The sequence below is a fragment of the Melospiza georgiana genome, chromosome 6 (assembly GCF_028018845.1).
Source record: "Melospiza georgiana isolate bMelGeo1 chromosome 6, bMelGeo1.pri, whole genome shotgun sequence".
Lineage (NCBI taxonomy): Eukaryota > Metazoa > Chordata > Aves > Passeriformes > Passerellidae > Melospiza > Melospiza georgiana.
This window is the reverse complement of record NC_080435.1, coordinates 55640785-55656093: the sequence shown is the minus strand read 5'-3', so window position 1 is coordinate 55656093 and position 15309 is coordinate 55640785. Positions and strand designations below refer to the sequence as shown.

Genomic DNA, 15309 nt, shown 5'->3' with positions numbered 1-15309 from the left:
TCATGTCTGCTTCTGAGAATCTATTAAAAATGCTTTTCTGATTGTCACTATGATCTGTCTTTTAAGTTTTGGTTTAAATCTGTTTCAGGCTTTGAAGTATTCCTTTCAGACACACGATCGCTTGTGTTTTGTTATGGAGTATGCTAATGGAGGGGAGGTAAGGGAAATACAATAATGTTTAATACTTTAGGATTTTCCTGTTCTACTGCTAATTTTGCTTGACATTATTTAGCTAAGGCCCGTTTTTGCAATTCTAATTAATCCAAGTTGTCCCAATTAAACAGAGCTGTTCACAGGTTTAACTAATATAAAGAAGTAAGACTCATAATTTTTTCAACTCCATTTTTAGAACATAGAGGTTTTGGGCATAGGTTCATATTTTACATGACAGCAGTATATTGTAATCTGACATTCAGAAGTTCAAGAAGACAAGGTTGCTTTCTAGTTGCTCTAGCTGTCAGACAAGTTTTAACACTTAATATTGTGAGTATACTTGGAGGGAGAACTAGCAACTGCTGTCTGCTATTACAATCAGGAGAGAAAAGTTGGAATATTAACATTTCTCTTAAATCATGCATTAGGCTTTAGTTTTAACATGTATTTGTAGTTCAATCAAAAATAGTTTTATAATTTTCTGACCCTGTAAGACTGTAGTACATGTACTGGTTATCAGTGTGTGTCTGTGAATATGAGACATAATTATCTAATAATTTAATTTATGATGCTTTTTAACACATTTGGGAACTCACCTGGGTGAGGGCGGGAAGGGGTTTTCTCTTAGTTAATAGCATCTTCCAAGCAGGATGGCTTGTGAACTGCAAGGCATAATTCAGACACATTTAAAGGTAACAAATTACTGTTCTTGTAGTTATTTTTCCATCTGTCAAGAGAGCGTGTCTTCTCTGAAGACCGCGCTCGGTTTTATGGGGCTGAGATTGTTTCAGCGCTGGATTACCTGCATTCAGAGAAGAATGTGGTTTATAGAGATTTGAAGGTACGTAGAAAAATCATTTTCAGGCTTTTGGGGTTTGGCTTTTTGTTTGTTGTTAAAAAAAGCAAATGATCCTGAACTATTAAGAAATCCTTTCCTGACTGAACTTTATCCAAACTGTTGCTGCAGCTGTTGGGCTGGACTTTACAGGATGTCTAAAGCCTTTGATAGTCCAAGAAGCTGCATAAGGCATTTATTGTGGCTCTGGCAGCATTTCAGAGAACATGAAGGGTTACTGGGCTACAGGGGTTTCATTTTCACTTGCCTGCTTATGTTCTGAGAGAAACTTTTCTGGTGCTTCTGCACGGTGGAACATAATCCTGGTCTTAGCAGAGAGATGGAAGTTCACACTGCATGGATGTTGTGCTTCCTTGCAGTGTGCTCACATCATCTTCATAGTAGCTGCTTGCAGTTAGAAAACTGCCTGTGTTTCAAGTTTCTAATTTGTTTGGAGAGCACAGAAGGGGAAAAGAAACCCCAACCAAGCAAGGTATCTCAGGGCAAACAGACTTGAGAAATTCTTGAGGAAAATGCAACAATAGCATTTTCTTTCTTCCTGAGAAGAGTTTTTAGGACAGGATGAAGGGATCCTGGTAGTTTATTTAGGGGCAGTCTAAAAGGAAGCATGCTCTGTAATGTTCTCAGACTATGTCAGAGTAATTTTGGGATCTCTGTCTCCATATCACTGTGATTCCCCTGTAATGCACTTTATTGATACATTGAGGAAACTGTTCTAATACCTGGGTGACTTTCACAAAAATTAGAGGCTCAGGGTGGGATGAATACCATGTGCTGAGCTGTGAGTAAATGTATATACTGATTCTCATTTAAAGGGTCTCTTTGGAAGTGGTTCCCTAACCTTCCATATGATTTCTGTTTTATTTATTTTATGCTATTACTTACTGGTATAGATTATTTAATAAAATCAGAGCAGGGATGAAGTTGTGTGAGGGGGAATACTTAATATACTTTCTGAAGACCTGGTGTTCTATTGATGATGATACTGTAGAAGCATAAATACAATGTTCATGTTCTGCATTCTTTCCGTATATATGGTTGGTTACCCCAAGACTACAAATTAGTTACTTTATGTTCCCTAAAGAATTGAGCAAAATGTTACCAATGTATATTTACATTTTACATGCTCTGGCTATGATCCCAGTGAGGATGAGGTTCAAAACTGATCTGCAAAATTCATGTCTTTGATTATCCTGCTCAGAATTAGTGTATGTTACAGGTAATCATGTCTTTTAATTTGGCTTTTCTTCCCAGTTGGAAAATCTTATGCTGGATAAAGATGGACACATAAAAATAACAGACTTTGGACTATGTAAAGAAGGCATCAAGGATGGAGCAACAATGAAGACTTTCTGTGGCACTCCAGAGTATCTTGCACCAGAGGTATGTTTATGTTGGCTGTTGTGTTAAATTGCCTTCTTTCACGCCTTCCGTGGTAGCAGTAGGAGTACCGAATAATTCCTGTGCCATGATGTGCTCATGCACTAACTGCTGTTATATAATTACACATCCTGAGACTCCTTTATTCATCATGATCTGGAACACATCTTTAGCATAATGATACATGATAATTTTTTGGCAGGGTAGTTTCTTCCACTTGACAGAGTATGTACGTTTTACTGGAACAGTGCTTGTTTCTTGTATCAAATACATAATTTTTAAAAAAGCCCTTTTAATCACTTCAAATATTTCATGATAGATTATCTTTTTTGCAGCTTGCTATGTGTTTTCCTATTTGAAAGGTTATCAGTAGGACTTCCCTTGAGAAGTAGAAGTATTGTCCAATTCTTTTACTGTTTGAGGGCAGTCAAAGGTGACATGCTTTCAGAAACAGGACAGACCAAGCTGTTTCTGCATTATTTAGCATGGCATGCATTAAAAGTGCTGACTGTTTTATGACTATAAAAGCACAGGATATTTCTCAGTGTTGATTTGAGCACTCCTGTTTCAGAGGAAATAAATCCAGGCAGGGGATCTCGGTTCCCAAACAGTCTTGGGTAATTTTTTTTGTGGAGATTTTACTTTTTCCTTTCCAAGTGCAAAGTTCAAATACATGTTTGCAGGTTTGTTCCTGGAAGCACTCAGAGTTGTGCACAGAGGTGGTGTTAGAGCTGGGGGTGAGTTGGGGTGGATGAGAAGTGGGATCTGGTTGTAGGGGATGTGTGTACACTCGTTGCTCTGGGCATGTTCTGAGCTGTGTGGGAGCAAACTCCTGGACTCCTAGGGCATGAAGCCCAAGCCAAGGTGGGGTGCCTTGTACAAGGGATGCTTCCCTTGCAGTTGGGCCTTGCTTCCCGTGGCATTTGCATTTCCATCCTGCTCAGAGCACACAGAGAAGCAAGCCTTGGGCTGCCAGCAGGTTATGGATTGTTGGCACAGCTTTCCTCTGAGTTGGGAGACTTGAGCATTGCAAACCTGCCTTGAATTGAGCTGTGCAGAAGTAACAAAGATGGGAAACCAGCGTGGAGGAGGAATATTTCTGCTGCGAGCTGATGTCTTTGCTGATCAGTGCCTTTGTGCTCCCTGCTTTCATAGTGGTGGCAGCATGCTCTTGGGTTTTGTTTGGTTTTTGTTGTTTTGGGTTTTTTTTAACTCCCAGCTGCTTTCAAGGGCCTCCAGTCCTTTGTAATAATGAAGAACGTGGGCACCTGTCGAAGTAGCTTGCAGCAAAGAGGTGGAGCCAGTCTCGTGGTGACTGCCAGCTTTTCCATGGATCACCAGAAGTCTTCAGTGAATCTAAATTGGGGTCCATGCACCACAATTTGAGATTTACTGATGCAGAAAGTAATTAGCAGCATGACAGAGTGTTTATTATTCATAAACATGCCTTTTATTTAAGCTTCCCTCTGAAAATCAATTGCTGAACTTCAGTTTCTCATCAAGGGTTTTATGAGGATGCTAAAAATATTTATTGCTTTGGTTTTTCCTAACTTGGAATGTGGGGATTCCCTGTGCAGACAGTTGGGCTGTTCTTTCTGTTCTGTTACTTGATATTATTTTTTCTTTTTTAATATTTATGATGAGTTGGCTCATCCAAAAACCCTGAAGGACAAATCCTTTTGATTAACTCAGTTCTCTCTCTTACTTGCAAGTCCCATCTGTGAGTTGGAGTGTTAAATTCTGGGGAGGCTTTTGTCATCTGGCTGATAGCATGCAAAAATCTGGAAATTGTGTGCAAATGATCTTCTGTGCATTTGAGGTCATACATCCTTCAAAGCAGGGGTGTCAGTGCTCCTGTCTGCATTTGTAACTCGAGTGCAGCACAGCAGTGTGTCTGTACAGTTGTTGCATCGTTGTTTTTAGGTTCATACTGGAATCTCATGCATGGATGACAGTGACTGAGCCATGTCAACTTTGATGTGTCAGATGCATCAATGGCTGTGATGTGTACAGCTGTTCTGCCTTCTCTTTTGAATTCCATCTCACAACAGTCTAGAGCTGCTCGTTAAGAAATTATGATCCCTTAATTTAGGTGAAATGACCTTGTTACTTTACTGCTCCCCAGCTATCCAGTGTCTTGCAGTAAATCATGGATGAGTGCAATATTTTTTTTGTTACATTGCAGTGTTGACACTCACACCATTGCTCTCTTCTACCCAATCATCAATATGATGATATGCTCATTGTGCTAAAAAACTTTGAAGAACTAAACATTTTATATTCTGTTCAAAATTAATGGAAGTGAAGGAAATCGTTGCAGTTAGTAATCTAGTTTATAATACAGAGCATTAATACACTTTTTAAAGTAACACGTGAAGTGTTTGCTGCCTTTCAGAAGCACCTGTAACATTAACTACGTGCGCAGCAAAGACCTCTGTGGTTTTCTTTTTCTTTCAGTCTCTCCTATTGCATCTCTTGCAGCACTTTAAAAAACAAAAATACAAATGGGAGGCCGTGTGAGTGTTTTATTTTAGGCAAGCCGAGCGTAGGGGAGTGTGAACAGGAAGCGCTGGTTGAGCGGGGTGACTCAGAGCGGGAACTGCATTGTCACACAAACTCCGTGAGCCGAGGGGAGCCCGGGGCTGCCGTGCCTCGGGACGGACAGGGCCGGCTGCTGGAATCCAGAATTGCATTGTCACACAGCATCCATGAGCCAAGGGTGCCGTGCCTCGGGACGGATGGGGCCGGCTCCTGGAATCCAGAATTGCATTGTCACACAGTGTCCATGAGCCCAGGGCTGGCGTGCCTCGGGACAGACAGAGCTGGCTCCCGGAATCCAGAATTGCATTGTCACACAGTGTCCATGAGCCGAGGGTGCCGTGCCGGGGCCGGCTCCTGGAATCCAGAATTGCATTGTCACACAGTGTCCATGAGCCTCGGGACGGATGGGGCCGGCTCCTGGAATCCAGAATTGCATTGTCACACAGTGTCCATGAGCCTCGGGACGGACGGGGCCCGTTCCTGGAGTTCCAGAATTACATTGTCACACAGTCCATGAGCCGAGGGTGCCGTGCCGGGGCCGGCTCCTGGAATCCAGAATTGCATTGCCACACAGTGTCCATGAGCCTCGGGACGGATGGGGCCGGCTCCTGGAATCCAGAATTACATTGTCACACAGTCCATGAGCCGAGGGTGCCGTGCCGGGGCCGGCTCCTGGAATCCAGAATTGCATTGTCACACAGCGTCCATGAGCCCAGGGCTGCCGAGCCTCGGGACGGACGGGGGCCGGCTCCTGGAATCCAGAACTGCGTTGTCACACAGTCCATGAGCCGAGGGTGCCGTGCCGGGCCGGCTCCTGGAATCCCAGCCGGCGGCAGCTGTGCCGGCCGCTCCATGGAGGGGGCAGCTGCAGAGCCAGCTGTCGTTTGGTGTGAATCATCCGGCCGGGGATGCTGGAAATAGACCGACGTGGGGTAATCCAATACCTGGCAGCCTTTTGATTTTTACTGCAGGCCCTCTCCCTCGTTCAGATAATTAAGGGGAATAATTAGTGAATAAAGAGAGGCACAGTGCAAACAGTTGTTATGTGAAGTGCCTCGATGGTTCTTTTTTATGTGCAAAACCTTTAAATCAAGATTTATAAGATGTAAAGATCTTGCATTTGTTAAACTTGCACTGACTTGGGCTCTTTTACCTTTTTAATTTTGAATGTTAAGTATTCTGAATCTCAGGAATGTAAAGCTCACACAGACACTGTCCAGTGAGAAAACAGGATGGTGGTGCAGTTGTGGTTCATGTTCTTGGCAAGAGTAAGCAGCTCAGTGCAGGTCCCTGCAAAGAGCAAAGATGATAACTAAAACCTGAGGACAGGGTTTGGAACATGAGATGTTGGTGTCAGCTACGGACAACTGCATAGGAGACACAAAGTCTGGAGAAGTCCTGGTAACATCCACTGCACAGGCCACAAAACACTCCCCACTCCCTTCAGCAACCCTCTGTGCAGCAGATCAGAAATGCACTGTGGCAGGGCTTCTCTGGAGCAAGCAGGAGAGGTGGAGAGCACTGCTGGTGTCCTGAGTCCCTGCACCAGCTCCTGCTTTGCTAGGTGGAAGTACCCAGGGGAAGGGAAGAATGAACTGTGCTGGGCTCCTTTTGCTGTGAGACCTGGCAGAAATCCACCCCACTGACTGTTCCTGTGTTTGCAGCCCTCTGAGCAGAGGCAGAAGAGCCTTTGGAGCGGGGCAGAGGGTTGGAGGGGAAACATGTCCAGACAATTTGGCTGCCATTTTACAGCCTGAGAGCTGGTCAAATGTTAGAAGTGTTGTTCTGGCTCTTAGTGTTTAATATAGATTAGTCATTGAGTATTTGTGGGTGGTCTTTTAGGATGTGCAGAGCCACCACTTTGGGGTGCAGGTTGATAAGAAGATGATGGATATGTTTGGCTTTTTGCTTGTGAAGGAACAGATTGATGGCCTTTTCTCCATGTACTGGCTTCTTGGTGGGTTGGGGTTTTTCTAAAAACTTGGATCCTGTTTGGAACAGTTTGTGATGAATAAGTGAGAGTTTAACAGCTAGCTCTCTAATGTGAGAACAGTTCTTGGCCTTTGGACTTTCAAAGGTTGTGCTTATCATGACTGTAATGTGAGGGAGGATGGGAGAAGGAAGACAAGGAAGCTGCTGTGACACTCCTGCTGCCTCCTTTTCCCCCTCTGCTCACTCAGGGTGGTGAGCATGGATGCCAGTTCTTTTCACATGGTTCTTCTGCAAATACTCTACTGTTAGATATGGCTGTGTGATCAAAGATGGACTTGCTGGGGTAAATTTTGCTTCTTGAGTTCTGTGTTCATGCCTGGTGTGGGAGTATCTTCTAAAGCCTTTTCCTTGCAATCTGCAGGTTCTGGAGGATAATGACTATGGCCGTGCAGTGGACTGGTGGGGATTAGGAGTTGTGATGTATGAAATGATGTGTGGACGGCTCCCTTTCTACAATCAGGACCATGAAAAGCTCTTTGAACTCATCCTGATGGAGGAGATCAGATTTCCACGCACATTGTCACCTGAAGCAAAATCCCTCTTGTCAGGCTTGCTGAAGAAAGACCCTAAGCAAAGGTGAGGCTGTGCTTAATAGTTGCACTTTTTTAAGGTATTTGAGACAAAATCGTAATTTAATTTTTAATCCATTCAAATTGATTATCCAGCAAGATGCAGCAAGTGGATGTGCTCATTTATTTTTGACTTTTTAAATGAGCTGACAGTGTAAATAGTGACACGAAGCAGCTTTGGTGCTGAACTTCAGAGTATGGTGGCTGCCATTAAAGTAAAACTGTAGCCTGGGAGAAAGCAAGTTAACCCTACCTTTGGCTGTAATGAACCCAGTGGCTGCTGTGATGCTCTACCCCAAATGCTTTTGCCTTCAGTTGCAGTTGAGGCTGCTGTCCCTTTCCTGAATTTTTGTCTAGATCTGTGCCAGTGGTTTAGCATCCTGCTTTGGACAGTAGGTGGTGGTGTTTGTACCATGTTTGTAGTGGAGTTTATACCATGCTCAATTGACTTTTCCTATTTCCTCCTTTTATTTTTGTTTTTCTTTTATTGCTGTATTTTTTAAAAAATAACCCTTGATTTAAAAACAGAAAAAAAAAAAAACATTAAAAAAGCTCCTAATGGCTAACAAACAAAAAATGGAACAAGATCCAAAAAGGATGTTGACCTTGACAGAGATAAACATCAGTGTAAAAACCTGCCATCTTGTCAAGCCAGACATTTTTAAAACAAATAATATTGTGACTCTGCCCCTGATCTCCTGTCCTGAACCTTCCACTGTTAATAGGCCCCAGATAGGAAACCTTTCATGTGAGGTGCAAGCAGGGAATTCCGGTTTACTTTCTGGTGTTTGTTTAGTCTCTGTGCTTGTGTGTGCACATAGCAGGAAAATGGGATTGCCACTACCTGGATACTTGTAGAAGGATTTCTGTCATCCCTGTAGGCTATTTCCTTCACTATTTTTTGATGGAAAATCCTATTGGGAGGTCTCATAATGCAAATGCACAGTTTTTAATGTTGGAGGATTCATCTTGGTGGTGCTGTGGGGAATGTGGCCAGCCCTGTGCAAGGTGGCAACAGCTGCAGCCCCTCCTGAACCCAGTGCCTGTGAGGGGACCTCCAGGAGAAGGTTGTGTAATTGATGAGCAGCCCCCAGGCTCTGCTCTGCAGCCCCTGCCAACAGCATTCCTGTCCAGTAAAGCACTGGGTTAAATGCAGTTGTGACCCTTTCATAGCTTATTCAGGTGGGGCCTTTCAATCACTGGGAACACAGGCAGCATCTGCTGCAGTTTGTTCTTAAAGGAGCATCTCTGATGAACCAAAATGCAATTTGTTTACAAACAAAGAATGCCCACTCGTTTCTAATTGCGAGATTTTCCCAATGCCAATAATTACTCCACAATATGCTCACTTCATACAAATAGCCACTTCTTCTCATGGATCTTTTGCAGGCTTGGAAGCAGTGCTGCTCTGATCTGGTGGACAGATGATTTTCATGCTGCTGATAGAAATAACTGTTGACTAGACAAGCCTGCACATGTGCCTTATTGTAATTATGCCTAATTACACTGGTGCTTCCCAAGCTTTTTTGGATCATGGACTGTTCTTAAATACTGGTTTCCCCCCAGTCACTGTTCCCATAACTTCTTACCTGAAGTTGTAGTTCAGCAAATTCAATGCACTTTGTGACATTTCAGTCAGCATGGAGAACTGATCTGGAAGCACTGGAGTGGAAGTCCTGCATCCTGCCCTTGTAGTGTTATGTTCTTTTTTCTGGGTGGTCTGGGTGCTGGGGAGGATGCCTGGCATAATTGGTAGTTGACTCACAGTGTGCTCATGGAACCATATGGACAAAAAACAGCCAGAGAGCTACTGAAATACATTCACTGAAAAGTTATGTAATGTGTGATAGTCTGTGCTTTGGGGAGCCACTGTGTAATTCAGCAGAAATGCCCTCTGGTGCCAGTGGTGGACAGAAGTTAGTGTCATTGTAATGTTTGTGGCAGAAAGCGTCAGAATTGGCAGCGTAGCTTTGGATGAACTTCAGAGTGAGATGGAGGAGGCAGCCAAAACCATGGGAAAAAGGAAACTGAGAGATGTTGTCACTTCCCCTGAAATCATCAAAAAAAAACCTGACCAACCCAACAATAAAGGTTGATACAATGAAGCGTAGTGCCAAGGATACTTTAGGTTAAATATCAAGGAGCTAAGTAATTGTGATCTGTATCAGTGAATTAAATCTTAAAAATGACCTGTTGCACCTGAGCTGGATGTACTGAAACTGTGTTAGCACACTCTGTTCAGTAATACCAGTTCAGCCTCAAACTCCCAGGCATATGGAGAAAATGTGAAGAACAATAAATTGCATTCTGCTTTTAATAATAGCTGTTTTCTCAATTTGGTCATATGAAATCCATTTTGTAAGAGAAAAGGAATTTTGAATTTTCTTTTGGGATTGATAGAAGTTTATTAATCTTGTAATGTGAGTCCTAATTTTCCTAAGAAGGAAAAAATATATTCTGTAAATATTTCCTGTTAATGTGACCTGAAATTCCCCTTTGCTGCTTTGTGACATGAATCAAATGAAAGAAGGTAATCAGAGCATATTTTCATACATGAAACAACAAATTTTTTACCTTTTATTGTTCTTCCTGTGGCTGTGGAGACTGCAATCTGTGAAAGTGGGCATGGATCAGAGCACCCTGTGTAAGCAGGCTAAGTTTAGATGGGTGGGTAGGTTTACAATCAGTGTCTTGCAGGCTTTGAATCTTGGCAGGTTTTTAACTTGAGAGAACTTGAGGATGGTTTAATCTGAAGTGCCTTAGTTCCTTGTCATGGGCCAGGGTTGTTCAGCCTTTCTCAGATGGGGTTTGTCACAGGCTGCTTCACCTGCCTCTGGTGCTGTTGGACCTTGCCATTCAGCAGGAATGAGAGGAAGATGATGCAGCATTTCAAAAACACCTGTTCAAAAATCTGATGCCTTCAAAGAGTTGCAGTTGTGGCTTTGGAGAGCTGAAGCTGCTCCCTGGGACCTGGTGGTCAGTTCTTGCAGTCACAGGGAGATCTGGTACTTCATTCTTCCCTGGCCATGAGGGTTCTCTCCATCTCCAATGAATGTTTGGTCACAGAAGTTCAGGAATGTCAGAGTCAATCAAGCCCTTACTTGTATAACTCCTTGGTTTTTTCCCTAGTGAAAGGAGGAGATTTGTAGAGATTTGTGTGTCTGTGTCCTCTCTGCTGCTCTGCCACAGGAAGCTTAGGTGGCTCTTGACACTGCTGGCATTGGAAGAGTTAGAGGTGACATTTGTGGGGACTTCAGGGGCCTGAAGGTGCTCCCAGCTAGCTGTGGCCAGCAGGAGGAGGTAACCTTGAGGAGCTGGTCCTCTTGGAGAACACACTTGGGTGCCTTGTGGACATGCAGAGTTTTGGAGCCACACGTGACAGGTGAATTGTGTTTGCTCTGAAATGTGTGTGCCTTGAGTAGGAAAGTGCTTCTGTCTCTAGGCAGCTTCAGGGTCCTGTGTATCAGCTGAAGTGCAAAATGCTCATGTCTTCATGTTTCACCAGGTGCTTTGAGACAGGCTGAGATTTAGCTGTTGTGTATGATAATTTTAGTCTAAATCAGTTCTGTCCACAGTGATTTAGACAAACTCAAACAGTTCTCCCACAGAGATCTAAATTGAAGCTGAGAAAAACATAAAAGGCAAGTTTACAGGATTTTTTCTCCCAGCTTTCCAGAAATTACTATTTTAGAGACTTCCCAAGCTTCACCAACCTCAAACATGACTCCTCTCGATTACTGATGTGAAGTGGGAGCTTTTCAGGGCTTTTTGGATCTACCATGTTTGTGTCACATGCGTGTGGTTAATGAAGAAGTGGGGAAGTAAAGCTCAGCAGACAGCTGGGAGTTAGCATTAGGCTTTCCAGAAGTTTTAATCTCTGAGCAGGAAAGCACCCAAAGACTCTGTGTACAGGGCTTTGGGAAGATTGTGGCCTTTTCCTTCCAAATATGGAATCTTCCAATCATGCTATTCTCAAAGCCAAAGACAGCTTCTCCATGCTGATAGTGCCACTCACGGGAAACTGATGTGGATAGAGCTCCCAAATCCTTCCTGTGGTTATTGGAAGCCTCTGAAGGTAAGGGCCATAGTAAAGTAAACTACTGGTGTCCATCCTGACTGTATCAGAGGAGGAGAAGTAGGAGTCTGTGTGCTTGGAGCTGGTGAACACCAACAGCCTTGGCTGGGCTGTTGTTCTTGAGCCTGGAGGAGATGTTTGTGCCATGGTAGAATCAGGTTTGGGGGCAGGGCTGACTCAGAGAAATCATGTGAAGACAGGGCTGGAGAACCAGAAGTGTGCAGGTTTCTTTTTAAAGAGCTGGGAATGGACCTGGGAGCTGAGCACTGTTTACTTCTACAAGTAAGTGGGCAAGTAGAAATACATTATTTTTCATGTGATTCACTAATTGCAATCTTCCTATGTGTTTACAGACTATATTTATACATATATGTTAAAAATACAGTACAGCAATTTTTAAAAATTATTTCTGTATGATATATCTGTGGAATGATGGCTGACTGCCCTCAGTTTATGGAGCACAGACATTTGTCATTAAATGGTTAAAGGGACTTAAAAGCAATATGCAATTTCATAAAAATTTAAAATGTGAAAATCATTTCATTTTAATATTGATGTTGCACTTTATTAATAATTTTCACTTTTGGATTTAACTAAAATAAGAAAGTCTCTCAAGTGTAGATAGAAGTTGATTGAATTACCAGAATTGTTTGGTGGTCAGGTTTTGAGGGGTGTTTTTTCTTGGTTTTCGCTAAATTGATTTTGGCTTCCATACTTTCTGTTCTATTTCTTTATATACTGTAAATTTCTGTAGCTTTTGCTTTTCAAGTCCTGTATATACTATTTTTGATTCTGTCTGAGGACTTAAATGTGCAGAATTTAATTTATTATCCAGGAACCTCTTCAGAGCTCTTATTTTTGCTGCATTTTACTTTATTTATTGCATGTCCCTATGAAAGGTAAACCTGCTGCTCTTTACATTCTCACTGGTGCCTAATCATGATTTTTGTGTTAGTTGTCAATTTAATTGTGTTGTCCTTGAGATGGACCTTTTGTAATAATTCTGGAAAACAAAACTGTATTTTGGAATAAATCCATATCCAAAATACGAGGTTTCTATTGTTTCACCATTCACTTTGACTGGATTTGTGTCATTATTAAAAGGTAAGTAAAACATCTGGAGTCTTTCTTGGCATTTCCCTGAATATGTGTTTGCCCTTCATGGAACACAGGCTCGCATTAGATAACATATTCTGCAAAGCACTTGTACATGGCTGCAGCCAGCCAGCCTTCCTGCCTGCTTCTGCAGAGCACATTCAGGTGCTTCTTAGCTCAGAGTCACTGCTGAGCTCCTGTGCAGTCTGTTGACATCTGTGGATGAAGAGGATTGACTCCACCCTCTCCATCAGCCATCATCATTGTGCTGTGGAAGCAACAAGGAGTCTGGCAGAGCCTTGGCAAAGCCACTGCACCTGGAGGGAACCAGCCGAGAGATGATTACTCACAGAGTTTGTTTCTGTTCCCAGGCTGCCCTGGAGTTTGTCTCTGTTCCAGGCTGCTCTGCAGCTGTACAAAGTGCTGCCAGGCAGATGGGAGAGCTCTCATCCAGCTTGCTTTGGCCCCTGGGGCTCTGGGGTGGACTTGGCTTGGTCTTAGAGCTCACCTGAGGAGGAGAGAGTCCCCCAGGTACTGGGAGGCAGGGGAGCTGTTCCACTGCACATTTCCAGAAGGATGATGGGGAGCAAGCCCCTTAGGTCACTGTGGCACTGTGATGGAAGAGGGCAAGAAGCAGGAACAGCCCCTGGACTGTCAGGCACCTGTGCTGCTGGGTGTCCCTGGTACAGCTGTGGCCTCTGCCAGTTTCCCTTCTCTGAGATGGTGCTGGGGCATGGCTGAGGGCTTGAGTGCCTCAGGATCCATTCCCAGTGAGCATTGAGAACAAAGTGTCACAGTATTTGACTTTTCCATGCTGAGCTGTCATCCAGTGCTGTCCCAACAGCATTGTGCTTTCATGCTGCATTCCAGAGCATGCAGTGTAAAAATACCACTTCAATGGGTTTTAGCACAGCCTTCATATTTTCTCTGATATTTTGAACCAAACCCCTCCCCTCTATTCCCAGATAATCATGAGCTGGGGCATGGGGTTACCACAGGTGGCCCAGAGGACATTCAGGGCCAGATGTTGTGCACAATGGATGAGGCCTGGCCAGGTGTTGGCTCCAGGCCCAGAGAACAGCCCTTGTCCCTGATGTCTGTAACAGTATAACTCTAGCCTGGCTCTTGTAGAGTCATTGCTTCAAGCTCTGGAAATGGGGTCAGTATCTCAGCTTGCCAGTGGCACCAGGCATGGGAGAACAGGCAGATCCTGGAGATCAGCCTGGGTGAGCATGGTAACACCTGAGCATTGTTTTAACCTTGTTACCTGAGTCTCCTGCTGATGACCCAGTATCTGTTTTGTTCTCTCAATGCCTCCTTTGCTTGCAGATGTGGTTCAGTCTTTTAGAGAACATTTTAACCTCCACAGCAAAATTTAAGCATCAGTTAGCTCAACACTGCAGCAAAACTGATTGCATCTATAAGCTGTGTGGACAGTTTTATTTTGGAATAAAAGTGCTTTATCTTGATATACCTCAAGTCAATAAAACACCCTTTGTGCTTTCCTGAAGCCAAGGAAGAGGAAAGATTTGCATATGCTGTGATATTATCACTGCAGTTGTCAACTGTTTTCTTTAATGGAAATTTAAATCAGGTTGCATAAATCAGTTTGCCTTAAAAAGCCTGGTCTCTCTTTCACTTCAAATTCAGTTTTACTGCTGCCATCACTGTGCTCTAGAAGACTGTAAGGGGTAGTTGCATGTTAATACAGAGAGAAGGATTTGTGGCTCAGACCTTTTACTTTACAGGATCTGCTGTGGTCCCCAGGACAGCATCATTCCTGAAGGGCAGCTTTTTTGAACTGTGGTTATTGTTTTTTCTTTGTCTAAGAGAGACATTTTTTTCTAATTCTGTTTGTTAGCCTGTTTTTAAATCTTTTAGTGGAACTGTGTTGAAACCTAAAATAGGCCTTGCACAAAAAACCAAACACACAGCAAATGCTAGAACTGCTCCCAAATGCATTATATAAACTCCAGATTTCTTCAGTACACTGCAATAAAAATTGTATTAGAAAAAATAACTGTACTCAAACATTTAATTACTTATTTTGCCTCCTACAGGTTAGGTGGTGGTCCTGATGATGCCAAGGAGATTATGCAGCACAAATTCTTTGCTGGCATTGTTTGGCAAGATGTATACGAGAAAAAGGTATTTATACAACTGTTCTCCCGAGGTGAATTGTAGCTGTGGATGTATCAAATGTTTCAAATTTTGTTGCTCTCTAAAGGTACACAGAAACCCTCCACAGAAAAGGTTTGTAGTTGTTTTTAGCAACAACTTAAAATACTGTGATCAGATTACTTCTGGATTTTTATTTTGCAGTGATAGGAGTATCTTTTAATGAGATACATGGTTTTATGGCTCAATAAATAGGATGTAATCAAAATAGCTTCCAAATTTAGGGAGTATATAAGCTTTTAAAATGGCTTTTTCTATGAACTCTTGCTGCCATTTCTTGCTGTTGACTGAAGCATCCCTTGCAAGCCCAGAGTTGCTGTTGGTTCCTGAGCATCTGAAGCCAAACTTCCTTGAGGGAGTAGTAGAAGATGAGCTCTTCTTGCCCATTGCACTTTTCCTGCCTTTTCAATCTAATGTCAGCATTCAAGACAAGTCCAAAACTGGACTTACATCAATCCAAGGCTAATGCT

General features: G+C 43.0%; 1 protein-coding gene across 1 annotated transcript in view; it reads left to right on the top strand.

Annotated features, from left to right (window-relative positions):
- AKT1 (AKT serine/threonine kinase 1) overlaps positions 1-15309 on the top strand; it is a 78595-nt gene that overhangs the window by 56938 nt on the left and 6348 nt on the right. Inside the window, exons 8-12 of the mRNA XM_058025451.1 lie at positions 89-157; positions 869-994; positions 2264-2392; positions 7284-7498; positions 14722-14809. Of these exons, the coding sequence (XP_057881434.1) occupies positions 89-157; positions 869-994; positions 2264-2392; positions 7284-7498; positions 14722-14809 (627 nt within the window). The remainder of the gene's footprint in view (positions 1-88; positions 158-868; positions 995-2263; positions 2393-7283; positions 7499-14721; positions 14810-15309) is intronic.